Raw genomic sequence first — 27962 nt, forward strand, 5'->3', positions numbered from 1 at the left:
TACCCTTGATTTTTAATTTTTAAAGATTTTTTGAGCCATGACATCTGCATTCTTTAATAACTAATTGGCATATCACAAATGATAGCATTACCAACATATGCAAAAGACAACGAGGGATCTTTAACGTCAAACAACGACCAGTGCTCACAGACAGGTGATCCGATTAACGTCCATCCGATTGGACGCCCTATCTACGAAACACCAGGATGGCAGTCTATAGCTGGGTCGAGATGCTAACCCAGGCGAGACAGCTCAAAGGTGTGTAACCGTAGCTCTAATCTATCCTGTCAGCTAAAAAGTGTGTACACATACCTCTAAACTATCCTCAACACAATTTGACCCCCAAGCTCGTGTAATTATTTCGGAGGTTTGTGTGCGCGTGTGTACGTACGTATGTGTGAGTGTATTACGAGTGCAGCAATGTGGATAGAGCTGGTAGGATAGCCGAAATGTTTGTATATTCGCCTCTGACCTGTCTTGAGGATGCTCAGTTCTTCCCTTGACAAGGTGCTTGTACCACATCCGGGAGGTTCCACTCAAATAAACCGGGGATGCCTCGATACCTTCGCTTTACCATCCTGCCTCGGAGTGTAACGCCTTTCTGGAATGCAGTCCGTTTGTGCCTGCAATTCATTCGAAGAACGACCTTGGAGTTAGTCGAAGACCTTGTTAGCTGCGAGTTATCTCCTAAAATTGGTTCGTTGTCAAAAGCGGGTGACATTAAAATAATTATAAGGTTTGTTATTACAATATCTATATTTGCATTGAATGTACAGCTCCGTTGTATTCACAGACATCGACCAGGAGGGAGGAGGTCTCCAAGGGCTTGAACCCCACTCCTTTGGAAAATAAGTAGAGAACTCACTACCACCACTTTTTTCCAAACTACACTCCCTGATGATCATTTTAAATATACTCCTCAATAATTTGAAAACTCGGTGCTTATGGTTGTGCTCGTTATTAATGTACACGAAATAAGAGATGAGATGAAGATGTCGTGGTAGAGATGGGGGAATTGGGGGGGGGGTGAAGGTAGCTAGGGTTATATGAAGTCCATTTAAGTCTTTTGAAAGTTCCATAGTTAGGAAAGTTTATCATCATCTCATCGGTTACGATACAAGGTGCGAATGTCTCGGGCATAATGACAGTTGGTGTCTGGGATTTCCTGTACTGCTTACGTCTCGAAAAGTGTCGTCTGTCATCATGGCTGTCTGATACATTCGATCTCCATCAGATTGCAATGTTGAGGCCATCATGATGGTGATGGCCATTGGCAGCCATCATGGTGTACTGTATATCTGACCAAAGTGAAAAATAAAACAAAACATTTGTCTTCGTGAAAAGTTTTGTATATCTATAAAGACAAACCCTTCTATTTATGTTGATTCTGAGAGAACCCTAACCGTTACATTGCATTGTATAACGTTTAACATAACGACTCCTTTTGCACTTCCACTCTGTGTTAAGACTTGTTTGAAGGCATTTCTGAAATACTTTCAATCCCCGAGTGGCAAAGTCATTCGGACTAGTCCCTGCATGCACGTTAAGGGTCACCTTTCGCACAATAGTTCAAAGGTTCAAGCGTCTTCAAAGTCCCCATACCGTTTAGTACACGTCTGCATTCGTTTTTTATGTATTTCTTTCGTCTTTTTGATTTATTTATTTAACAAAGGCCGAGGTTTGTAAAAAAGATCTTTTTATCATGTCGGGTGGGGCCTTTCAAACAAACCATAGGTGAGATGGGAAAGTTTTTGGACTACAGAGACAAAGGTTGAGGGGAGTGTGGATGCAAAAATCAAAATGTAAAACGTACAGTCACAATTGCAGGACATGCAGGTGCAGCATCCCGAGCAGCTTGCTCTTGTTTGGTGGGGAGGGAGGGGGGGTGGGGTTGGGAAGATTGAAGGTTTTTTATTGTTAGATTCATTCAAGACAAGTCAAAATGAAATCCTCAAACTTGCCTGATGTTCAAGCAGGTAGCCAATCTCACAATACCGAGTTTAATACATACACCTTCACATCCATCTTCAATAAATTCGCAACAGTCAGATGCTGATGTCCTTGACAGTCAATAATCATCGCAATGTGCAGTCAATGGTCTGTAAATGCCAATGGGCTTGAATGAGATATTTCATAATTATTCAGTTATACCCTCTTTGCCTCCATCTTGATTCTTTTTTCAACAAGTGTGGCGGGGGGGGGGGGGTGGGGGGGATTTGCTTTGGGTTTCATTCACACAAATTATCCTTCAACTAATCAACTATTCCTTGGTAAGACGTTTAACCCGAACCTAAAAATGTGTTCGTTCGAGGTGTATTTTATTTATTTTTCCAACACACTTGTGTGCGTTATACCGACCACCAGATAGATAAGTGTACAGGACCTCATTATACATTCATCACGAGTAACCACAGAAATTAACAACCACATATATATTAGGGAGAACCACATTCCACTCGGGTATACAATCTCCTCAACCACCAAACACTCAACAACCCTTTTGTAACTTTACCAAGTTCTCGAGGTAGGCTGTAGTCGTGTGTATTGCTCACTCAAAATCCGAAACCTCCATTCTGGTATTCAATTAACACTGCTGGTAAAGTGTCTATCTCAGCGTGTGCATCCTTCCACAATATTTGTATTAAAGTAACAGTTGTTGGTAAAATTAAGCATGCTTTGTACTAGTGATAAAACATAAATATTATATACTATAATTCTAATATACAGAGCTTTCTAACGACTGATTCACACACTCACGATATAAATGTTTAATACTTTCTAGATGGGCTAGAAAGCTAAAATTTCTCAAGCTGATGCAACTCAAAGCCAATGTCCCAAGAAAAAAAAATAATCACAAAACCGTGAGAAAATATCCATAAACGAAAACATCTGAATAAAAGTCAGCCAGTGCAACCTCGGTCTGCTCACTACAGGTCACGTGACCCAAGACAATGGAACTGATTGCAAGGCAATGATAACAAGTGCCTCTTCCACCTCTAATTTTACAACTTTTGCCATATTTACATTAAAAATTACTATAGTTGTAAACTTTAAAATGAAGAACTCATTCTAATCTCGAATTGTTGATTTACTTGAGTTATTCAGCCATTTGCAGAATGCAAGCACAATGGGTTTTCAAAACAGTCGAAGGAGACCGGACTTTATACATTAGAAAGGAAGCAATTACAAGTGATTCCTGTCTATGTCTCTGATATATGATGTGCATAAGTATTGATATGTTTTAAATATTGCGAATTACTAAGTGATCAGAGTAATCAACAATTTGTCAGTTTTGTTACCTCCACCACCAAAGGTGAAGGAGGTTATGTTTACACCCCTTTCTGTCTGTCTGTCTGTCTGTCTGTCTGTGTACCGAATATCACAAAAATTGTAGACTGATCCGGATGAAATTTTGTGGACAGGATGGGTGTGTGACAAGGACAAAGTGTTTAGATTTTGGTGAAGATCCGGATCCGGATAAGACTACTTTAATTTTTTAAGTGCTTCTTCACCATTGAGAGATAGGACTGAAAAATGATATTGTACTGTATAGCATGATATTATAAAAATGATTTGGGCCAGGCATGTTCTTGTGGATCAGGCATTACATGGCGGAGGTATGCGCTCTACTGAGTGCCTTTCTAGTTAAATATTAAATATTTCAAGTGTGCTATAATTACTACAATTACATATTAATTAACAAATTGTTAACATCTTTTTGCAAATTAACAGAAGCAACAAAAAAATTCACAAAACAAACAAAAATTTACGAGAACGGTATTCGGTAGAGTGCATACCTCGACCCTGTAATGCCTGATCCACAAGAACATATCTGACCCAATACATTTTTGAATTATCATGCCATACCTCGTTTTTGAGCCCTTTCTCTCAATGGTAAAGAATCCCAATTCTAGGAGCCGGATCCGGATCTTCACCAAAATCTTATCAGTTCGTCCTTGTCACACAGTGAACCTGTACACAAAATTTCATCTGAATCTGTCCCCAACTTTTTAAGATATCCTGCACACAGACAGACAAGCAAAGACAGAAAGGGGTGAAAACATCACCTCCTTCCACCTTTGGTGGTGGGGGTAATTGAATTGCATTTTGGATCACACATCTTGCCTTTTTTTGGTCAGAGTTTGATAAGTTAATTATGAATATGCAACATTTTTAGTTTGTCTTTTGGTTTGCATATCATTGTAACCTTGTGCTCTTGATTATAAATCTCTCTCACATTACACTTCATCAGACATTGAAGCGTATATTTAATACATCTGCACGTAAAATACACTTGAGTTGTTGCTTGCAGTGTGCAAGCATGCCCCACCGGTATTAGTATAAAGCTCTTTCAAACCACTGACTGACTCACTCATATAAATGTTTAGTACTTTCTCGGGTGGACATAAAAGCTTAAATTTTGCAAACTGATGTAACTCAAAGCCAAGATTCCAGGAAAAATCACAAAACTACCCCTAAATGTCCGTAAACTAAAATATGCATAAACAAAAGTCGGCCTGTGAAGCATCGCTCCTGCTCACAGTAGGTCATGTGACCAAAGACAATGGCACGTCATGGGATCTTGCAAGGATAATCGCTCTACTCTGGAGGTTTTATTGCGTATGATTTGACAACTGATTGTGGGTTGTTTCTGTTTACGGATGGTAGACAGTGGTAGGGAGTCGTAAACATTTATAGTTTAGAGATGGTGCACAGTGGTAAGTGTTACAGTGCAAATTTTATATATTATACAGTTAGACCTCGCTGTCAGACACACTAATTATAACAAAAACATTCTGAAAATGTTTCAGTCAATGCATATTTACCCTGTAATTCATGATCCACATTGCTGGAACCCCCCGATATATAGTGCCTTCAGAAAATATTCACACCCCTCGACTTTTTCACATTTTGTTTTGTTACATCTTGAATTTAAAATGGATTAAATTTTTTTTTTAATTGTCACTGATCTACTCAGAATACAGAGTGGAATTTTAATGTTTTTTTTTTGTTAGAAATTCTTCCAACTTGATTAAAAATGAAAAGCTGAAATGTCTTGCATCAGTAAGTATTCAACTCCTTTGCAATGACACTCCAAATTGAGCTCGGGTGCATCCAATTTACTTTGATCATCCTCGAGATATCTCGACAACTTGATTGGAGTCCATGTGTCGCCAATTCAATTTTTCGGACATGATTTAGAAAGAAACACACCTTTCTATTTAAGGTCTCACAGATGACAGTGCATGTCAAAGCAGAAACTCCACCATGAAGTCCAAAGAACTGACCGTAGAACTCCGAGATAGAATTGTGAGGAGGCAAAGCTTTGGGGAAGGGTATAAGGTGATGACTCTCAGGGAGGTGACCAAGAACCCAAAGACCACTGACAGAACTACAGAGCACCTTTGTTGAGAGGAGAGAACCTGCCGGAAGGACAACAGTCTCTGCAGCACTTCACAAATCTAGGCTTTATAGGAGGGTGGCCAGACGAAAGCCAGTCCTGAGAAAAAGGCACATGACAGCACGCCTGGACTTTGCAAAATGGCACGCAAAAGACTGAGAGCATAAGGCAAACGATTCTGTGGTCTGATGAGATGAAAATTGAACTCTGGCCTGAATGCAAAGCGTTACGTCTGGCAGAAACCGAGCACAGCTCATCACCCATCTAACACTATCCCTACTGTGAAGCATAGTGATGGCAGCATCATGCTATGGGGATGTTTTTCAGTGACAGGGACTGAGAGACTTGTGAGGAAAGAGGGAACAATGAATGGACCCAAATACAGGCAAATAAATCCTTGAGGAGAACCTGCTTCAGAGTGCAAAAGACCTTAGACTGTGGTGAAGATTTACATTCCAACAGGACAATGACCCCAAGCATACAGCCAAAGCAACACTGGAATGGCTTCAGAACAAGAGCGTGAAAGTCTTCGAGTGGCCCAGTCAAAGCCCAGCCGAGTATCTCATTGAGAATCTGTGGAAAGACTTGAAGATTGCTGTTCAGCGACACTCCCCATCCAACTTGACACTTGAGCAAATCTACAAGGAAGTTGAATACTTATGTAAATTAGATATTCCTGTCTTTCATTTGTCATTAATTTGTTAAAAACTCTAAAAACATGTTTTTATTATGTCATTATGGGGTATTTTGTGCACATCGGTGACATAAAAAATTTAAATTCAGGCTGTAACAACAAAATGTGAAAAAGTCAAGGGGTGTGAATACTTTCTGAAGGCACTGTAGATATTGCATTATCTACAAGTTGACTGCAAACACAAGGCCCTATTTTAGAAAAATGTTGGAACACAGTTTGATTGACAAACACAATTAAGCAAAACACGAAACCAGAAACAATAATTTTGTTATTGGCTGCTCTTAGAGCACCCTTATTCTGGACATTTCCATCTGTCTGTCTGTCTGCGAAACTTTGGTCAAGCCGAGGGGCTAAACCACTCAACCGATTCCAATGAAATTTGGTAGGTAGGACCAATATTTTTGGGAATCATGTGCTTTAGAATATGGGACCCCGGGCCCTAGCAACGGCCTTTTAAAGTGGTCAAAAAATCGAAAAAAATCAAATAAAAATCGAACAATCGAAGCTGAGAGTTCTGTGCACAATCTATCTAGCTTGCTTCATGCCAATTTGCAGCCCGAACAAAAAATATTTGAAGGAGATAGGTTTTGGGCGAGTACATGTCGAACATTTCAGAAACGGTTAATTGCGAATATCTCGAAGAAAGAGTCTGATTTTGATGAAACTTGGGTGAAATGTGTACAATTTGGCTAGCATGTACACAAAAATGAATGTTTGCTATGCACATCTCCGTTGCTTAGCAACAGCTAAAATACTTTATCGTACATCGTACACTTATTGGGGACTGTACAAAAAAATCAATACCTCCGAAACTGGACCTCTGAGGGACCTGCTTTTTTGTGCCCAAGGAGAATGTCTTACAGCATCATATAAAAAAATAAAATCTTTAACGAATAGATGAATGGAATTGCCAGGGCTGCCATTTGTTAGAGTCTCTTTGGAAACATGCCTGAAATTTCACAAGGCGGATTTCTGGGTGCAAACCAAGAGGGCTGTGATAATCATATTTATTGTGCTAAATTGATTGAAAGCATGTACATGAATATCGGCTAGTCGCGTCGGCCAGCTTTCCATCTACAGCGAGCAGCCATGTCGCCTACCGGCGTGTTCTCTGCATTTTTGCGTCACCTTGGTGGCGAAATACAACGCCCAGGGATGTCGCATGGATAGAGACACTCAGCTGGGTGAGCCATGTTTGGATCCACCCTTTTGGTCAGGTTCCAAGGTGGAGTGGTGTGTTTATCCAAAGAACAGTGTTTATTGGCTGGTCGGAAATTGAACCAAGGTCAGACATAGAATAACTATATCTCCAGCGGAAAATCCTTGTGGTATGACCACCATACAACCATTCTTCTTGTTTTTCATTGCAGCCACAATTATTCTCATATTGTAGTGGGGTTGGCCACAATTGCACAATCATTACTAATCTAAATTCAATCAACGCATCAAAGAGTAAAGATGTTAACTCAACAGATAACTCAAAGGCTTTGTTGTTTACGAGGTGGAATGCGAGAACAGCGACAAGAATATGACAATCACGAGTTGATTTGACCGGTTTATAAGTTCCAGATCTGTCACTTAAAATTTGTATAATTTCCAAAGACAACAGTCCCCAATGGGTCGTGTGGGAGCCAGCATGTTAAGTGTCAGAATAACTAACATCCTCAGTAATTTATCTTCGTAAAGTATAAAATCATTATTAGCCTCAACCATAACTAAAGGGATGGAGGAGTGTGTGTGTGTGCGTGTGTGCGTGTGCGTGTGCGTGTGTGACCGAATCTACATGCTGACCAACTTTAGTAATGTAATCAAAGTGGCCACAATTGGCAAATGTAACCTTAACATTACTTCTAATGAGCAAACAATGTAACCCCAACATTTAACATCGAACTGTAATGGGTTATATTAATTCCCCAACTTCTCTGATCGTCAATATTTTCATTTCACGGACCATGTTCCATGGTCCATACAGAGCATCAGTTCTACTAAAGCAGTTTTTTGGCTTGGGTTGCAATCTCTGGCATTTTCTCTCTTGCGTATTGCATTACGCCTTGTAATATTGGCTTCCACTAGGGGGTGCAATATGATACACATTTACCTGGAGAAAAGTGTGTTCCCTCGCACCGCCACCGTGACCCCCACCCCACCCCAGGGAACCCCCCGCTCCCCAAACACACACACACACACACACACACACACACACACACACAATGATTTCTTCAACACTCTAAAACTTCTTTTTTATCACCTGGAACCCTCCAGGGCACACTTTTGGTATGACCACCAGTTTTCAACTCATTCCATCAAACGGTTTACAAATTCATCGAACTCAGACAAGCAGGAAAGGTGTCATACTTCAAAGGTGTCATGATACTTACAAAATCCTTGACCTTTTGACCTGAAAACAATAGGTTTCCAGCTTTTGATTGGTGAATTCAATGACCCAATATTCTAATTATATTCAAATTTTAAGCCAATCGGATGAAAATTGACATGTGACCTTGACCTTTTGACCTCAAAAACAAGAGGCTTCGAGTTGTAGGCGAGCTCTACCAGGTGGTTATGTTTGTGAAGATCGGTGCAGAATTGCAACCTGAAGGTGATTGACATACAGATAAAACATACAGATAGACAGGATAACAGACCAGACCAACAAATATATATTGTACTTGGATTATTTTATTACTTGCGAAAATTGAAGATTTTTTTTTCAAGTATATTGGTTGATCTTGTGCACTAGTCTGTCTGCCGTTTGTCATTCGCCTACGGGTCACAATTTAAACCGATCTTCACGAAACTTCACTACATGGTAGACTTCGTCATAAGCAAGAAGCCTATTGTTTTTAAGGTCAAAAGGTCAACAACTCTGTCAAATTTCTAAAATCTTCAATTTTAATCCGATTGAATAGAAATTTGAAGAGGATTTGCATATCAGGTCACTGAATTCAACCACCAAATATTTTTGAGCACAACATCGGCTAAAGGTCAGCAACTTAGGTGAGATTTTGAAAATCCTCAATTTTCATCCCATTGAATTGAAATTTGAAGAGGAATTTCATATCACGTCACTGAATTCAATGAACAAGTATTTTTGAGGTCACTGGCCAAACGGTCAGCAGAGGCCAGATTTCTGAAATTGTCAATTTTCATCCCATTGACTTGAAATTTGAAGAATTGCATATTTGGTCATTGAATTCAACCAGCAATGATTTTTGAGGCCAAATTTGTTTTATGGATTTTGCAAGTATCATGCTATGCATGACATATTTCTTGTTTGATGAGTCACATGCAGCCTATGGCTGCTTGGCTACATCATTTTCTGAGGGCTCTGTGTCACTGATGCAGTGCCCCTGTTGGTACTCATTTTGCCAACCTCAGAAGGATGACAGGCCGAGTCGACCCACCTATTGTTAATTCCATCCATCCATCCATCCATTGGGACCATACTCTGTGCAGAGCGTTGGTGCTGCCGAAGCAGTCTCCTTGGCTATTGGGCACATTCCTGGAGGGATCGCCACTCCGACACAGGATACCAGCATGCTGGCACACATTTTGCTGACCTCGGAAGGATGACAGGTAGAGTCAATCCCACCTGGTATTAATTCAACAGCCAAGTGGGATTTGATCTCAGGATCCTGAGATCCTAAGCCCACCACCCTAACCATTAAACCAACACCAAGCTTTTGGAATCTTTGATTTCACAAATAACTAACAAATGGACACTTCTCAAATTCTATATACAGCAGTACGATTTAACCACAAGTTCATGTTATAGCTTGAATGTGCATTATGTCCAAGGTAGAGATGATGAATTCTGTTTATTTTATTATTGTTATTATTTGTGTCGTTTCTTCACCCTGTGCATCTGCTGTTGTTGTCAAGTGCCATACTTCTCTCATCTCTGCTCCTTTTCGAGCTGGTTTGTCTGTATGTGACGACTATTCTGCAGGTTAACATGTAAAATAATAAACGGTAATGATTAGACAGGTTAATTTTACCATACATGAACAATTACCATAGTATTTACATGATGTATTTGAATGCATGCAAATATTGGGTGACTTACCAACCTTGCACACTCCCAAAGGACCACGTTATTGAAACGGTGCTGTGAGTGAGTGTGCACTGGTTGGGTCTCACAACTACCGTAATCTACCTCCCCTGTCGAGACTCTACATTGTTAAATGCTCTCTCTCTTTCTTTTTTTTGAACTCGTATTGCGTTGCCATAAAAGGAGCAGGTGTCCCATAAACCCTTCGGAATCAATCTGTCTGTGCATACAAAAGGCATTTACACTACACATCGCAGCCACTTCACGGCTATGAATGCAGGCGAATGGCCCAGAGTCGTACGGAGACGTTGATTTTGTCTGAACAATGACTGTGAAAGCAAACCCGTCCCGCAGAGCCCTCAAGATGGACGGACACTGCTCAAGCCCTCCGCTCAAATTAACTCTTCAGATGCTTTCAAAGTAGAGGAGGGGTGAGTAGTTGCTACTGAAGTGGGGGAGGGGAGGGCCTTTCAGTTTTGTTATTCAGCACAGAGGGAAGCATTACAAAATGTAATTTTTGTTTTTCACACTATTCAGCGTGTTCTTTACAAAAAAAATACAAAAAACTTTATTTATTTTTCACACTATTCAGCCTTGAAAACTCTGACGAAAATCCGAAATTACGCACAAAAAAAAAATACCCCTTCATTTATTACACAAATTGCTCATCCCTTTGTTTTGGGAAGTGTATAGGCAATAGACCACTTCCTTGATCGCTTCTCAAAATCAAAATTACACCGATTACATACGTGAAGCAAAAAAATGTCTAATGCTTATGATGGGTGACCCTTCTGTATTTTCACACAAATCAGCTTTGAAAACTCGGGATAAAACCGAAATTATGCACAAAAACCTTAATTAATTACACAAATTGCTCATCCGTTCATTTGGTGGTGTATAGACAACAGACCACTGCCTGATTGCTCCCTAAAATAATAAAAAATAACTGGTTAATACGTACATGAAGCAAAAGATTTAAAGAAAATAATGTGTAAAGGAGAAAGGTTGGGGGAGGGGGGGCAGGAAGAAGAATAATTCAGGCCTGTTTGAGATGACGTTCCAAAGGCCTCATCCCAGCCACAGGCCACAAGGCTAACGCTTCACCGCCACCCCTTCCTCTCTGAAAGGGTTCTCAAACTTCGCCAACGAACGAACCGGAGCAATTCCTGCAACACCTTGAAGCCACATGTTGCTTCAGGTCGGCTCCGATGACACTCACGAGGAGGAAACGCTTCTGCTCCCCCCTCCGACCATGTTCCAATGAGGCTCTCCTTTGCTTCAGTGTCTTCAACACAGACGGTGCCTCCAACAGGCAGCCCTCAGAGGGATCACTCCAATCCTCAACGAAGTCTTACAGGCCGGGTCTCTCATCACACAGGCCAGACGCGCGTCCTCTGTTCATTTCCCGCCTTTTTTTCTCCCTCAATCCTCGCACTCGCCTTTTCTGCCTGCCGCCATGGCTCTCGCTTCTTCTTCTTTACTCTACTTTCCTTTCTTCAAAATCCACACAGTACCGCCACATGAGATAATGTGGAAGCCCTCGAAAAGAGAAGAATCAAAAGGATCAGCAGAAGGATCAAAAGCAAAACACGAAAAAAACAGGAAGAAAGAAACCCATCACCCCATCAACGTAACAAAGACTAAAAGACTGAGAAGGCTCATGAGGGTAGGACCAAAAACGTTTGAGGGTAAAGGAAGGGAAGTTTCATGAGCAGTTGGTGTTGAGCTTCTGTGGGAAAAGATCACTCCTTCCACGAGCGTCATCCTGCCCTCTTGATCCTGTCAGTGACGAAGGACGAGGAGGGTGAACAGCGTCACCTCATCGGTGGGTGCCTGAGGAGGAAAGATCTGATGCAGAGGAGGACGAGTTGCACATCTCGCTCACATATCTGGGACACCAGAGAGGACTTGCGTACTGGGTCTGGGCACCTCATGGACACAGCTGCGTGTCCCCATCATGTTTCATCGCCACTGCCCATCTTCCCCATCCATTTCCTCCACATTCTCCTGTATATTTGTGTGAGGTGATTGAGAGAAGGAAAGACTGGTTTCCTTTTCTCCATTCATTACTTTTATTTTATTTTCAAGTCCTTGTTTTATTCTTCACCCCTGAGTGAACGATGACCAAGTTTTTCGTGTGAGTAAGATTGACTAAGAATGCGTGTTCTGGTCAAATCTGCTCTGATGTGCCATTTTGTTTTCTTCCTTATAAATAGTTGCTTGCTTGTCTGTTTGTAATAAATAATTGTTTGTTGCTATTTCCAATCTGTCTCAGTTGTTTTTCCGCTATTGGTCCGATGCAGTGGTTCTACCCCAATAATCTACTTTCTTAGCCAGTGCACACTCACTGTAGCGCTCGGCAGTAATCCGAGTGTATGCTGAGGGCACGTGACCCTAATTTGCCAGCCGTCCACAGGTATTCATAAACCGGAACAATAAAACCCCTTTAAATACATGTAATAAGTGATTCATTGGTTCCAAGCACAAATTAAAGCTTTTCTTTTTTTAACTTAAAAAAGCTGATAAATGTGCTTTTAAAATAAAAAAATGAATTTGAGTGAATCAAACGTGTGTAATATAAGGGATGATGAGGGATCTTGTGGTGAAGCAGGGCAAGCACTGCTGTCTCTCATGCACGTAAGGAACCCCATGGAGAGAATGGTGTGTGAAATGGTGGAAGAGTGCTGGAGCAAAGCCCATGTGAATGAGGTGTGAATGGTAATTGACTCTGGAGTCTGATTTCCTGTATTTAGCACTCGCTGCAGTATTTCAAAAAAGCCAATGTATGTGAATGGATCGAATGTTTCAAAGACCAAAACACGGTTCTAAGGGATAATGTTCGTATGAATGGATGCTTAGATGCCAGGTGTTCATAAACCAGGGACTGCCTGAATTCCAATTGCAACGGCCTATAAGCTGACACCGGAAGACTGAAGTCGAAGGCCTGAGGCCTACATGCAGTCACCTTCTCATGTCGCCGATCGGCTCCAACCTTTCTTCATTTTTTTTTTTTTCTTATTTTTATGTATACTCTGTCGAGACTCGTGTAAGAGCTAATATATTTGATGATCTTCGATACATGATGATTCTTTTTAACAGTCACCTTGGTTGTTTTACACTGAACGGAAAACTTATAGGGAGGGAATGGCGATTATGTTTATGTTATGACATTCTAAAGATGTCTTAAGCTTACCAAAATGACACATATGATTTAGGCTTGTAGCAAGGTATTATGTACACATTTAAGACACGGGGGACCAAAAAATGAAAGTCATTGTATGATGAAGTTTTGCATATCATTTGTTAGCCAACATCATGGGGATTCAGGATCTATTTGGGCAGAGCTTAATTCTTCCTCTTTCTATTGCTCTGACAGGGTCAAAGTTGGTTATCAATTATCTGTATCAAGGAACCACTCATATCAATCTAAAATTGGTCTGATGGCTTAGATATGTATTATACACAAATTGGAAACCACATATATGGAGAATATTCGGTTTACCTGATATTTGGCCTTGAGCAAAGAGGTCAAGGTCATATGAAATTAACAAATTGATCAAATTGATCAGTGTTCATTCAGGTCATAAATATATATGCACACAAACTTAACCATAGAAATACATGCTGTGATGAACCAAACTAACATCTTAGGATTTAAAAAAGTGCAGATTTCTTTAAAACGTTACGTACTTCCTAACGACCTTTGACGTTCTGTATACTGAACACAAACTGGCCTTTGGTATTGATTTTTATATCATAGGGCCATCTTGGTAAACTTATTATATGGTTATAAAATCAAGCTTATAGCTACCAGTAATTTTGTAGCAGCTTGGGAATGCAATTTGTTCCGTACTTCCTAACATTTTTGACCAAATCATGGAAGTGAACCTAAAAACTGGTATGTAGTAATGATCCATTTTGAAACTTGGCATTTTAAATAATCACTTTATGCAGAAGTAAATTGCTATTTAAGATGTTCTATCAGATGCATTTCAAATTTCTGGAATAAGATTTTGAAAGCTTCACTACAACTGGGAGAAATTTTGCAAAATCTGAGATTTTACACATTTAAAGGTGCCAAGATATGCAGAAGGTCATAAGAAATGTACTGTTTCGAGGAATTGTTCTATTCTTATGTATAATGATATATATCAAACAAAAAATGCATTTTCAACCATTTTGGACAACATATACAATCATACATGTAAACCCATTTCTAAAAAATGAGCTATAAAAATGGAAAAAATAGCCTGTGTTTTGGATAAAAAAAAAAACATGCTTTCCAAGCAACGATATCCATAGGACCCATAGCAAAGTATACATTTTCTGAAAGCACAGACACTTAGGCATTATATAACATGAAGATTGTTTATCTTATTAAAACTGGGTTCAATTTCTAAGCTTTCTCCTCATTTAGGACCACAGTGTACACAATACCATGCTGCAAGCCTTTAACTTTTCAGGTTACAATTGTGGGTGGAGTCAGCCCAGTAAGCCAAGCTCCGCCCCTCAATGCACATAGCTTCAGAGAGACTGGTAGAGAATATTTTCGTGGAGATATCTATGTATACTTTGCTAGGAATGTCCTTTGACAACATGAGTCACTGACTGTTAAGAGTGCTACAGTTTCTCAGTCAAGTAAATTGACGAAAAGGTACTTGTACGTTGGATGGAAGTGACTGAATAGTTCATGGTTGTATTATTTTTTTTACTTCCCAGCTACTTTTTTTAAACTTCCCAAAGGTGTGTAAACCAGCGACTGAGCCTAAAGGCCACCTGTGTGCCCAACAAAAGTGCACGTACCTCAAATTGCGTGAATATCGATACGAGTAGAACTCCACATGCACTGGCTGGACGGACTCAAGAGCTCTTAAACGAGATATTCATCAATATACCTGCTGTAGTTACGATGTTAACCCCATTCAGACAAAATCGCACAACTTGCAGGTATATAGGTAATATAGATGTAGATAGTGAGATGGTTAAACAGTCTCTGAGATAAATATAATTATAAAGGGCCCTCGTTAGTGTGTGGTGATGTCACCGGTGGCATCTGGGACTACCATGGAGATTGAAATGTTTAAAACACACTTGAGTAACAACCTCTTAGAAGGTTAACAGTTTTCATCTCGAGATTCTTCTTCATTCATTTGCAACACAAGGCTGTGGGTAGAATCATTGGTTGAGGGAGCGGTTAAGGCAGGAATTTGGAACTTGGCTATCGTCCCAGCGATAGCTCGCCAACTCTTCGTGAAGGATCTTTAACGTCCACCAACTAATGCTGACAGACGGGATTCCCATTTAATGTCCATCCGAGGGACAGCACTCATATTCAAGAATCACCCTGCCTGTGAAAACACCGGGATGACAGTTTATAGCTGTGGCAGGATTCTAACCCGGGCTAGACAGCTTGGAGGTGAGTGTGCATACCTCGAGGACATCCTGTCAGCCCCATCCCGAGATACACCCTTGTGATGAAACAAATTTATTTGAATAATTTAAATATTAAATTTATTAACCCATGATATAAAGCATGATGGGCCAAATGAGTCCTTGTTTATCAAGCAAACGATCAATCATATCCTGCTCTTCTTGTAAGTCCTGCTCTGGTTCACTCCTTTCACACTAAATAAAATGGTTCAACACCATTACTGCTGCAAACCCAGGGTAATTGTGGTAGTAAAACAGAATAATAATGTGTGATCCTAGTGACCCCAATAATTTCCCCATTTTTGGTGGTTTCAACCTGTATCGCATAATTAGGTAGTGCGTGGCACACACTGGAACTCCTTTCCTATTCAAAGTGCATCTTTGTATATAAGATGGAAGTCTTCTGGGGGATGGGTCATTCCTCTCGTAATATTATTCACGTCTTTGTTTTCCATCTCGATGCTACTTCAAAGTACCAAAGAGGCAGAGGGGAACCGAGAAATGGAGGAGCTGCCACCACCTCGGCTTATTTCCTTCCTTGGGGGAAAGCTAGAGGGTCAGTTGGGTGAAAGGAAACGAGAGAGTGCAAAGGGTCTTTGTTTTGGTCCAAGAGGGGACCACGACACTCCAATGTTAAATCGAGTTCAACGAAACTGAGGCTCAGGGCTAAGAGCGAGTGAGCACCCCTACTACTCTCCCCTCATATTTTCATCCCTCCCTCATTCACCACTTTTACGATGTATTTTTTTTTCCTTGCATCCTCTTTGCAGATGTGGAAGACCCATTTGGTGATGCTCTCCGAATAGGCATGCTCTTGAAATGGCGATGCATGAAACCCCGACGTCTGTACCAATGCAAATTGACCTCACATGAGCTTCAACTCTTCCTGGAAACAACAGACACAGATGCTGGGCATTGTAATCCAGGCATTGACCAAGGTCGGCGTCTGCACAAAGTGTATGCACTGCGTGCTTGTCAAAGTGTTAGTCCAAGGTGGCACCCTCTTGCCAACCACTTCAACTGCCTGGAGCTCTCTTTTCCCCGCCACAAAATTTTCTTCCAGGCTCAGTCCGAAGAGGAGGCAGAGATGTGGGTGGAAAGTTTCAGAGAAGTGCTCACCTGTCAGATAGACCAGGCCAAGTAGCAGTCTATGCCATCCACTTCAGACTAACTGAACACTCGGCCATTTTGGGGCAAAATATGACGGCCTCAAATAGTACTCTTGCCTTAACACACTATTGACAATCGGTCTTTCAAACAATAATCATGTTTGACTTCGTTCAGGTTTTTAAATGGACCCATTGCTCTGGTTGTTTCCAAGTTTACAGAAGGAAAACCTAGATTTTGGCAAGCTTTTCCCAGCACAGGCAAAGGAATATCTCAGACACAAAATGCATATAATTTGCTTTGGATTTCATGGAAAGAGCGTCACCTACTCATTAATAGCTTATTCATGCATATATTATGTGCTGGTAGGATAGCTTAGAGGTGTGGACACTCTCTTCTGTGCTGTTTTGCCCGAGTTCGAATCTTGTCCCAGCTATAAACTGCCACCCTGGTGTTTCACAGGCATCGATGTTTGCACCACCCTTCAGACAGATGTTGAGGTGGTGGACCTGTCTACCAGCTCTGGTCGTTGGTGGACGTTAATAATCCCATGGAGCCCTTCATGAAGAGTAAGCGAGTTATTGCTGGCACCTTGAACAAATTACAAATACCATCCAAATTATCTTCAGTTGAGTTTCGCTGACGAAGTGGCAATTTGTCCAGGATTGGTTCTAGCTGCGAAACGTTTCTCGACTTATCGTGAACGTTCCAAAGTTCTGTAAAGAGTATGGTCCTCTATTATTATTATTATTATTATCAGTCGTATTATTATTATTATTATTATACATAGATGGATCATTCCATTAAAAAAAAATGAATCTCAGGTCGTGTAATCTGAAGACCCTTGGCTTTGCAAATACTCTGAAATCCTCTGAATGTTCAGCTCAATAATTATCATTCTTTCTCAAAACCACTTTGATGGGTTGCAATATAATATTGCATCATCCTCTATAATAAATTCTTCTTGAGCCATTCTGCTGGCTGCATCATAGGATGACATCACAGGTTGTGTGAATGACATCTCAGGCTACATCCCACAAGGTGACATCACAGGTTGTGTTAATGACATTGCAGGATGCATCACACAAGATCACTGGATGACATCACATGCTGCATCCCACAAGATGACATCACATGTGTGAATGACATCACAAGCTGCATCCCACAAGATGACATCACATGTGTGAATGACATCATAGGCTGCATCACAGGTTACTGACGGTGAAATTGAATACGGAAAATATTAGCGGAATGGAATGACAATCATGTGCTGTGACCATTATTAATCACGAAAAATCGGTTGACAAATATTTAATTTGTCCACCATTGATATACTATACTGGAATACGATTATTATTATATCGGATGTGTATGATATAATAATTTTAACTATAAAAAGATATCATAGTAATCTTGTAGTACAGTACTGAAAATGAATGTGGAGGGTTTGTACTGAGTAATCTTTTTTTTACTCTAATATAGATGATGGCATACAGTATAGAAACATTCTCTCCTGGAGGAAGGAATTGAGATATGGGAGATAACTAGATTAGGGGGAGAGGGAATGGGGCGTCAAGGTTTGGGTGGGGGTGTTTGGAGTGGGGGTTTGCACAACAAACTTGTCATCACCGCATGACGAGCTCATGCACTTTGCAAACACCTCCACCACGTTGTACAAACTAGTGATGTGCCAAGAGAAAGAAGGTGTAAGTTAAGGAGATGTGACCACATGCTCCCGTTAATGATGAAAATGCAAATAAAAGGTAACAAGATATCTGCGATCACAAAGGGATCGCCAAGGAAAAGCCTCTACCGCCACCCACTCTTCAACGATGGCTATATTCTTTTCGGACTACCATATGACCTTGACTTTCAACATTTAGGAATAGAGTGATAATTTAGAAAATATGTCTCCATCAACAATCTATCCATAAAACTCAACATCATGAAAATTGGAGGAAAATTATTTAAGTTAAGATCAAAAAAGTGTTTTTTGTTAAATTAGTCACAATCCAATAAAAGTAGGTCAAGGACACGAATCAAATATCAGGTGCGCAACTTCAGTGCAGGTACCCCATTATGATGTAAGAACATCTTGGAAGGCCAAGCGGTCTTTGAGATTCTGCATTGCGAAAATTGAGCGCCGACAAAAAAAAAAAACGCTTTTTTTTTTTTTTTTAAAAGACCGATATTTGACCTCGACCTTTAACCTGTTGGGATATGATGTAAATTAATCATAAAAGAGCCTTACTCAAGGCTATCTAGGGAGGGCAATTTCGTTATAATCTGACAAACCTTAGTCCAGTTATGGTGAAAAATGTCGATAATTCGGTCATGACCTTAAAAATAGGTCAAGGTTAAAAAAAAGTCAACCCAGCATATTTTGTTTTCCCGTTATTAATGCTAAATTTAATTCCGAAAGTCCCAGCTGGCTCAGCTGCAGCTCAGACATTAGCAGAAAGAAAAAAACCGAAACGGTGGTTTAGTACTCCTCGGGGTCTAAAAAACTCTGGAGTACCACTCAAAATTGGGGGCACCAATTGTAGAAGCAAACCCGACAACCGCTATAAGCGCCCCCCTATCCAATCGGTGGGTGCTTGAAATTGATGATTCAATAACTCCCATATACTCTCTCCAAAGGCGACAACGTTTACATTTTTAAAAGGTCGCATAAAGCAACTGCGGTGGTATCTTGTGTACGTGCGACTCTGTCCGGCGAATCCAACCCATCAAAGCTGCACTCCAAGCGAAGACACGTGTCGAAGCAAGTTCTTGAGCTCCATCTCACGCAGACACACCAAACGAGCCCACAGAACGTTTGGCAGCCGCGGGGAAAGCCCCCTCCCCCCCAGCCTTTCGGAGAGGTTCAAGGGTGCTCCTTTTAGATGTGAACCCCTAATTTGTCTCATTTCTCGGTGTGAGGCTCTTTGGTGACAAGAGTGTCTGTGTTGCACCTGTGCAGCCTTTGTGCTTAATTGGCTCAGGGCCATCTATTTTTTTTTGGATCTCCTGGGTCAATAGGGGGGAGAAGGCTACATTGAAATTAATAAAAGATAGGAGAGTATGGGAGTAGAGAGAGGGAAAGGAGGGTATGGGTGGGGAATAGAAGGGTTTGAGGTGGACTAGCAGGAAGGAAGAGAAGTAAAACGTATGGAGGAGAAAGGGAGGGGCATAGGGTTGGGGGGAGGGATATAATGGGGTGGGTGGGGAAGGGAATTTCGCCACAATTTCGTACATAATAAATAGATGGCCCCTGACAGTGGGTTTGAAGTGGAATTGTGAACATCTCAGGGGATTGAATTACCCATGAAAAGTGCCTCACTAATTACCAAAACACGAAAGACTTGAAGGTTTTTTGAGGAACCTCGGTCGGAGTTGGAGAGGAGGGAAAAGGCAACCTGATCCCCACACACCCTCCTCCCAACCTGATCCCCACACACCCTCCTCCCAACCTGATCCCCACACACCCTCCTCCGAACCTGATCCCCACACACCCTCCTCCCAACCTGATCCCCACACACCCTCCTCCCAACCTGATCACACACATCCTCCCAACCTGATCCCCACAAATCGTCCTCCCAACCTGATCCCCACTAATCCTCCTCCCAACCTGATCACACACACCCTCCTCCCAACCTGATCACACACACCCTCCAACAAACCTGATCACACACACCCTCCCAACCTGATCCCCACAAATCCTCCTCCCAACCTGATCCCCACACACCCTCCTTCCAACCTGATCCCCACACACCCTCCTCCCAACCTGATCCACACACACCCTCCTCCCAACACACCCTCCTCCCAACCCAATCACACACAACCGATCTACACCCACTACATGTTCCATAACTTGGTTCACGATATGAAGACCACAGGGTCAAGTTTGATGATCATGGCTGTACTGGGTGCCCCATAAAGGTTACTCAGAACTAAAAGCTTATAAGTTGTTGTTTTTAGTCTCATGATTATGAGAGGCATCATTAGATATGGAAATGTACACTTCATCGGGATGTGGGAAATAACTATATAATATGAATACGAAATAACCTGAGAGGAGAGGTCACGGAGGTTTGAACAGGGAGGTCAAGGTTGGAGCAGAATGAGAGGGAGGAGGGTGTAGTGGTATGGTGAGTGAGAGGGTGTAGTGGTACGGTGAGTGAGAGGGTGTAGTGGTATGGTGAGTGAGAGGGTGTAGTGGTACGGTGAGTGAGAGGGTGTAGTGGCATGGTGAGTGAGAGGGTGCAGTGGTATGGTGAGTGAGAGGATCCAGTGGCAGCGGGAGGTGAGGGAAGGCACAAATTGCAATGCCAAGTGTTGCGATGCATGCTCGGTGTTTGGTGAGGCTTGTTGCATACCTGTAAGAATTGATGGTAATGGCAGTGCTGGAACATCAGGGAGGGTGGAGTGGAGGTACAGCAGAGAGATACAGGAGACCCTCGTATAATGCGGGGGATGCGTTCCCACGAAACGCCATGTTATCCAAAAACGTGTTTTCGGGACAATATTTAACATGTGAAAATGGGGGTTATGTTCCAAACGGCGAAGATTGCAACCTTTGAAGGATGAAGGTCAGGTCAGGTATGGGAGCATGTGCCAGAACAGCGCGTCGCTGCGTCCACTTTCCGCCGGTACTCCAGGGGCCTCCGTCTGGCCATCCCCCAGGCAGATGCCAGGCCCATCCCCATCTCCTTGAGATGATGGTCAACCTGCTGCAACCATGAGGCACGTGGTCGGCCCACTGGCCTCCTCCACTCATGAGACTCCCTCGCTGAGAGAATCTGGTGAGCAGGATCAGCGTCAGGATAACGAGCCACATGTCCATACAGCCGCAGCTGACGCTCACGGACTATGCAGGTAACAAATCTCATCCGAGTCTCTCTCAGCAACCGCTCGTTGGACACAAAATCCGACCAGCGATAGCCAAGGATTCTCCGAAGAGACCTGGTACCAAAGGAATTAAGTCTCCGTCTCAGATCCTTGGTCAAAGTCCAAGTCTCGCACCCATAGAGCAAGACTGGAAGTACCAAGGACCTGAAGACTCGGACTTTCGTCCTCCCGCACAGGTACCGGCAGCGCCACACCCCATGATCCAGTGAATCCATGACTCCCCAGGCCCGACCCAGACGTCTATTGACCTCCGGCTCACAACCTGCGGAGACATGAATATCACTGCCAAGGTAAGTGAATCTATCCATGACCTCAACATCCTCACCACAAACAGACACAGACAGGACAGCAGCATCCAAGATGTCACCGAAAGCCTGGATCTTTGTTTTGACCCAAGAAATCCGTAATCCCAACGGCTCCGACTCCTCATTCAGCACCTCGAGGGCCCCCAAGAGGATGTCTAAAGTCTCCGCAAAGATGACTGCATCATCTGCAAAATCAAGGTCCGAGATCTTGACATTGCCAAACGATGCACCGCAACTTGATCTCTCCGACATCCTCCCAAAAATCCAGTCCATACAAGTGCTGAAAAGTGTGGGGGCAAGTACACATCCCTGACGAACTCCAGTAACAACTGGAAATAAGTCAGAGATGGTACCACCACACTTCACAGCACTCTCAGTACCAGAGTAGAGTTCAGACATCAGATCGATCAGTTTCGGTGGCACCCCACGAAGACCAAGAATCCTCCAGAGGACATCCCTATTCACTGAATCGAACGCTTTACAGAGATCAACATAGGCTGCAAGCAGCCCCTGCCGAAACTCTCGTCTGCGTTCAGTGAGGACACGAAGAGCAAGGATACGGTCAATCGTTGACCTCTTTGGTGTAAAGCCTGACTGCTCTGGACGCTGGTGCTCAAGCAGATGGTGGCGAACCCTATCAAGAATTATCCGAGCAAAGACCTTGCCCGGCACTGAGAGCAGCGTCACCCCTCGGTAGTTGTTGCAGTCTTGGCGATCACCCTTCCCTTTCCAGAGAGGGACAACAAGGCCCCTCTTCCAGTCAGTTGGGATGATGCCTGTGTTCCAGGCAGAGCACAAAACTGCATGCAACGACGCGAGTGCATTTCCACCAGCCTTGAGAAGTTCAGCATGGATGCCACAGATCCCTGGAGCTTTGCCCCGTTTCAACTGGTTCACCGCAGCCCGTGTTTCCACAAGCGATGGTGGACCACAGTTGATTCGAGGGTCAGCAACAGGGATTGTAACACCCTTGACGTCCAACTCGACAGCTGGGGGATCAGCCTGGTACAACCGCTCAAAGTAACCGGCCCAGCGAGCCTTCACTTCAGACTCCTCTGTCAAGAGCCTACCACTCTCTGCTCGAACTGCAGTGCTCCGAGGGATGGGCTTGGATGAACGTAATGCGCGAATTCCCCTGTAAGCGGGACGAGAATCACCTGTCCACAGGTGATGCTCTACCTCCTCACAGATTCCTCGCACATAGGCCTCCTTGTCCACCCTCAGTGCACGTACAGTTTTACGCCTCAGCTCCCTGAACAGCTCAGCTCTGCCATTCAGCCTGGCCCTGCGACTCTGGTCAATGGTATCCAGTGTCCCTTGAGAGACAAAATTCTTCTTTGCCCTGCGGTGAACTCCAAGGCATCCACCGGCAACATCAAGGACGGTGGTCTTGAAGGTGCTCCACAACTCTTCAGGACCCCCCAAAGCACCCAGACCCCCCAAGTGTCCACTCAGCCTGTTCGCAAACGCCTCAGCTACTCTCATCCCTGAGCTTGGCAACATCCAGCCTAGGCTGGGATGGTACCATTCTCCAGGATTTAAGGTGCAGCTTTAGAGTTGCTACAACAAGCCTGTGGTCAGTATTGAGGAACTGAGCACTCCGGTAGACCCTGCAGTTCTGGATCATCCTCCAACGACCGTCAATGAGGACATGGTCAATCTCCTTTGCCACACCGCCAGCGTTGGAATACCAAGTCCAGCGATGAGCTTGCGGGCGCTGAAACCATGAACCAGCCACCCTAAGTCCATGACTTCTTGCAAAGTCAAGGAACTTAGTGCTATTCTGGTTCATAGTTCCTGACCCATGGGGACCAACACACACCTCATAACCATCCCTATCAGTTCCAGTCGATGCATTGAAATCCCCCAAGACTAGAAGTGTATCTCGTCTGGGGCACTGATCAACCACAGACTCGAGTGTGGCGTAGAATGCATCCTTCACGGTAAGATCACTCGCCTCAGTCGGAGCATAAATAGAGACCAGGGAAATGACACCTAAGGAGTGACGAATCCTTAATCTCATAATACGCTCGTTGACCGGTGTTACCTCAATTATCATTGGGGTCAGCTTATTGGACACAGCTACAGCAACTCCTTGGGTATGGTAACCATCAGAGCGACCAGACCAATAGTCGGTGTAACCACCCACCATTATCTCGCCGCAATCCGGTCTCCGAACCTCAGAGAGAGCTGCAATCCCGATGTCCAAACGCTTGAGCTCAGATGATAACAGAGACAGGTGATCATCCTCTCTTAGGGATAGGACATTCCAGGCACCCACCCGAAGGGACCGCCTCAGGTTAACCCAAGGAGACCGCCGTCTGGTGGACGACGGTGGACGACCGCCGTCTGGTGGAGACCGCCGTCTGGTGGGTGGAAGGATGAAGACCCACATCAAAACCTCAAAAAATTGTAAACAATGTGTAAATAAAACATATAACAAGCAAGAAGAAGAGCAATCAGAGATTGCAGACCCTCGCCAGGACTTGTTTTGTGTGATACGTTGTGTGGTGTTTGTGTAGTTTTGCGTGATGCATTTTGTGTGGTGTGTTACGTAATTAATAAGAGACGTAATTAGAACTGCCACTTTATAAATACTGACAGTGATGACCGGTTCAACCATTTCAGAGAAGAAGATTTTTGAAGGTTGTTTGTTTTTAAAACAATGTCTGCCAAATCACGTGACCGACGACATCATCAAAACAAATTGTGGACCATTTTATCCCACTCATTCCCCCACAACGAGTACTTGCTATGTGCCAAGTTTAAATTTTTTCCTTGGTGCGGTTTCAGAGATACAGAGGTCCAAAGTTTTTCCAGTTTTCCAATATAGCTGCCACACCACGTGATCTATGACATCATAATTATCATTACAAGATTCCACATAAGTCATCGCACTGATGGTGAAAATTTCGTTTCAATCTGACAAGCGGTTGTGGAGAAAAACATGAAAGTTCTGTGCGGACAAACAAACAAACAAACAAACAAACAAAACAAAAACAAACAAACAGACCCAAATGCAATATCCTCTCCTTCGGCGAGGGTAATAAAACCATTATAATGAATTATTTTAAATAAGTGTTATGATTGGCGTTGGACACTGTACATATTGCTTGTGACAGTTTTTCTTCAGGCGTGGCAGGCTGTCCAGGGGAGGTTGAAGGCTCAGAAGATGAAATGGAGGCTGATTCGCTTGAGATTTTTTGAAGAACTTCATCATGGAGACTTGAGTGACTGCCTTCATTTTCTGTTCGTAGACCTTGTAACATTTCAGGAGATTCTCCATCTCCCTCCACGCCTTGGAACTTCTCACGCAGTCGGGATCATGTCCATCAAAGATGGCCATGGCTTCATCAACCAACTTGAAACCTCAAGGCATGACTTTCGTCGTGAGGGTTTTAACAGGCACGACCCCCTCAGGACTTGATTCCGATTCCTCTCTCATATGGTCCTCCTCCAGAGCCAGAAGATCTTTATTGTTCAGTTCCTCCCTGTATGAGAGAAGTATCTCCTCATCATCTTCGTCGACCTCCTCAAATCCCACTTGCAGGGCCATGTCTACAATCTGTTGTCTTGCTTCACTGACTTCAGTCTCCATGAAACCTATGAACTCAATCACTGTCTCAGACGAGAGTTGATGGAGATTAAGATGATGGAGATGAAATTGCGGCTGGGCATGCGTTTTCAGTAAACTTTTCATCGAGGTTAAACATCTGGCTTGGTGCGTAACCTCCATCCGTAGTCATCTATTTCAAGATATCTGGAAATTGTTCAGCAGCAGCATCATCTGCAGCAGCAGCTTCCCCGGTCAACTTGAGATTACGAAACACTTGGCGACTCTTGAAGCACTCAAGCCATCCATAATTGGCAGTAAAAGGCACTGGATCATTGGTATCTTTGGTTAGATCACCGCACAAACTCCTCACCTTCTCTTGAACGACCATTCCAGACAAGGGCATGTTCTGTTGGTTCTGATACTCTGTTCACGTGGTCAGCGGCATCTCCATTTTGTCAATAGCATCAGGCCGAGATCTTGCAGTTCTGGTAACAATGTAATTCGTTGTTGTCTGAGCGCTCTTCCGAATTTTATCAAGATTGTCATGAATGGTTCTCACTGTAGAATCATAAAGTCCCGTCTCTCTTTGAATAACAATGCTGCGCTCACCTCCATCAAACCAATCTAACACTTTCACCTCCAACGAATGAGACCTTCATGACTTCTTCTTCACGTCCTCATTATCTCCAATGCAGATTTGGCAGATTTGCCTGGGAGAGGACTTCTGCATTTGTGCATCTGTCTTTTCATGTGATGCCAAGGATGCTTCGTGGACAGCGAAGATGGAAATTGTTAAGTCTCCGTTCTTGACAGCTGTAAGTCGTCCATGTTTCACAGCCATAAAGTAGAGTGATAATAATGCATGCCTTGAAGATCAGCATCTTGGTTCTGAGTGTCAGCTTGCTGTTCTTCCATGCCCTCTTTGTTAGACAACCAAAGGTGGTGGCTACCTTCCCAATGTGTGCATTCAGTTAATTGTCAAGAGAAAGGTCGTTCGTTACAATAGACCCGAGATAACTGAATTTGCTGACCACTTCCAGTGAAGTATTGTTTTGTGTAATCAGGGGCTGTGTTGTGACACCTTGTCCCATCACCATGGTTTTCTTGACACTGATGGTGAGAGAAAGTACTTTCTGTACTTGAGCAGTTCTGCTGGAATTCCATCCTTGCCAGGTGCTTTCCTGCTTGCCAGAAAATAAATTGCATTGCCCAGCTCAAGTGATGATGGTTCCACATCTAACTCATCCATGACAGGTAGTTGAGGAAGAGCTTCCTTGGTGGAGGCTAAAGAATAGCTGTCTCTTGGGAGTACAATTCTCGATAATGTTCCACTCAACAAGCCATCTGCTTGCTCCTTTAAGTAAGCATCTCACCATTTGCTGATTTCAGGCGAGCAACTTTGCTGGTGGTCAGACCACGTGCTCTTTTAATTCCATCATACAAGGCATGAAGGTTTCTGTTGTCACAGACCATCTAAATATCTTGGCAAAGGTCGATTCAATAGTTGTTTGCACAAAACCTTGCTTTATTTTGCACAATAGCCAATAGTGATTACAACACTCTCATTGATGACTAACCTCAGGCACTTCCAGGCTTCATTGACATTGGCAGTTTGGCCTTCAATAGGTAGAGACTGTTTGAGAATGTCCAAAAACTGCTTACATTTGCCATCGTTTATTTTAAAAGGAATAATGTGATGCGTGCCAAGCCACCTTGCTTGGAGGTGTGAAGCCTCCGGGGCTACATCTTCACTTTGCTTTTGACAAGGGAATGGTCAGTATTGTGGTAGGAAACAACCGTGGTAGGAACGTGTGTGAAGAGTGCTGGACAGGTCTCGTCTCTTGGTGATGATGAGGTCAATTTGGTGCCAATGGCCCGTCCTTTGTCTTCAGCATCGGCACACAGAGTTGGGGCATAAGCACAGATGATAGTCATAAAGCCTCCTTTAAATGAAAGGCATAGAAACATAAGACGTTCAGATGTTGCTATGTGTCTCAATTGACTGCATCACTCTGTTGCTGACTGCAAAGCATACACCATGTTGACGGTGGTCGTCTGCACTCTTGCCATGCAAGTAAAAGGTATCGTTGGTCTCCCGAATAGATCCAGTGTCAGCCAGTCTTGTCTCTTGAAGAGCAGCAATATCAACGTTAAGCTTGTGAAGCTCACGATCAATCAGTACTGTCTTACGTACATTTGATGTTGAAAGTAAGTCTTCTTCATTCATACCAGGACACATAGTCCTGAGATTCCAGCTACGAAGCTGGATAATTTTCTTTCTTTGTTTCCTGGGTACACTCTCACTGTCTACTTGTCAGGATAAATATCCATAATCCCCATGCACGCAGAGGAGAAGGTAAACGTTATCAGGACAGTACCTTACTGGCTGGGGGCTGCCCAGCTTAAGGCGGGTGGTGACTGACCAATTGGACACGATGATCCTTCCCACCATTGGCAGTAACCCATGGCACGTTTGCTCTTCACCAATCAAGCTATACTGATAACCTGGAAACTGTTACCACCCGTGT

At 43.0% G+C, this 27962-nt stretch overlaps 1 protein-coding gene and 1 long non-coding RNA gene across 8 annotated transcripts in view; one reads left to right on the forward strand and one right to left on the reverse strand.

Annotated features, from left to right (window-relative positions):
- Positions 1 to 27962, reverse strand: part of LOC147030312 (uncharacterized) — a 421339-nt gene that overhangs the window by 337084 nt on the left and 56293 nt on the right. The window lies entirely within an intron of this gene.
- Positions 1 to 27962, forward strand: part of LOC147030315 (uncharacterized) — a 119356-nt gene that overhangs the window by 45605 nt on the left and 45789 nt on the right. For 4 of the 7 annotated variants that reach the window (XM_085874232.1, XM_085874235.1, XM_085874231.1 and 1 more), the window contains one exon: positions 16347 to 17674. The exons of 1 other annotated variant lie outside the window; for it this stretch is intronic. In XM_085874232.1, the coding sequence (XP_085730358.1) occupies positions 16347 to 16720 (374 nt within the window). In that variant the 3' untranslated portion in view covers positions 16721 to 17674. Of the gene's footprint in view, positions 1 to 9551; positions 13011 to 16346; positions 17675 to 27962 lie in introns of those variants that run through there. 2 more of the 7 variants (XM_085874236.1, XM_085874238.1) reach the window with 2 other exon arrangements.

Source organism: Eptatretus burgeri, chromosome 3, assembly GCF_056783735.1.
Source record: "Eptatretus burgeri isolate ZD-2024b chromosome 3, Ebu_testis_v1, whole genome shotgun sequence".
NCBI classification, from domain to species: Eukaryota; Metazoa; Chordata; class Myxini; order Myxiniformes; family Myxinidae; genus Eptatretus; species Eptatretus burgeri.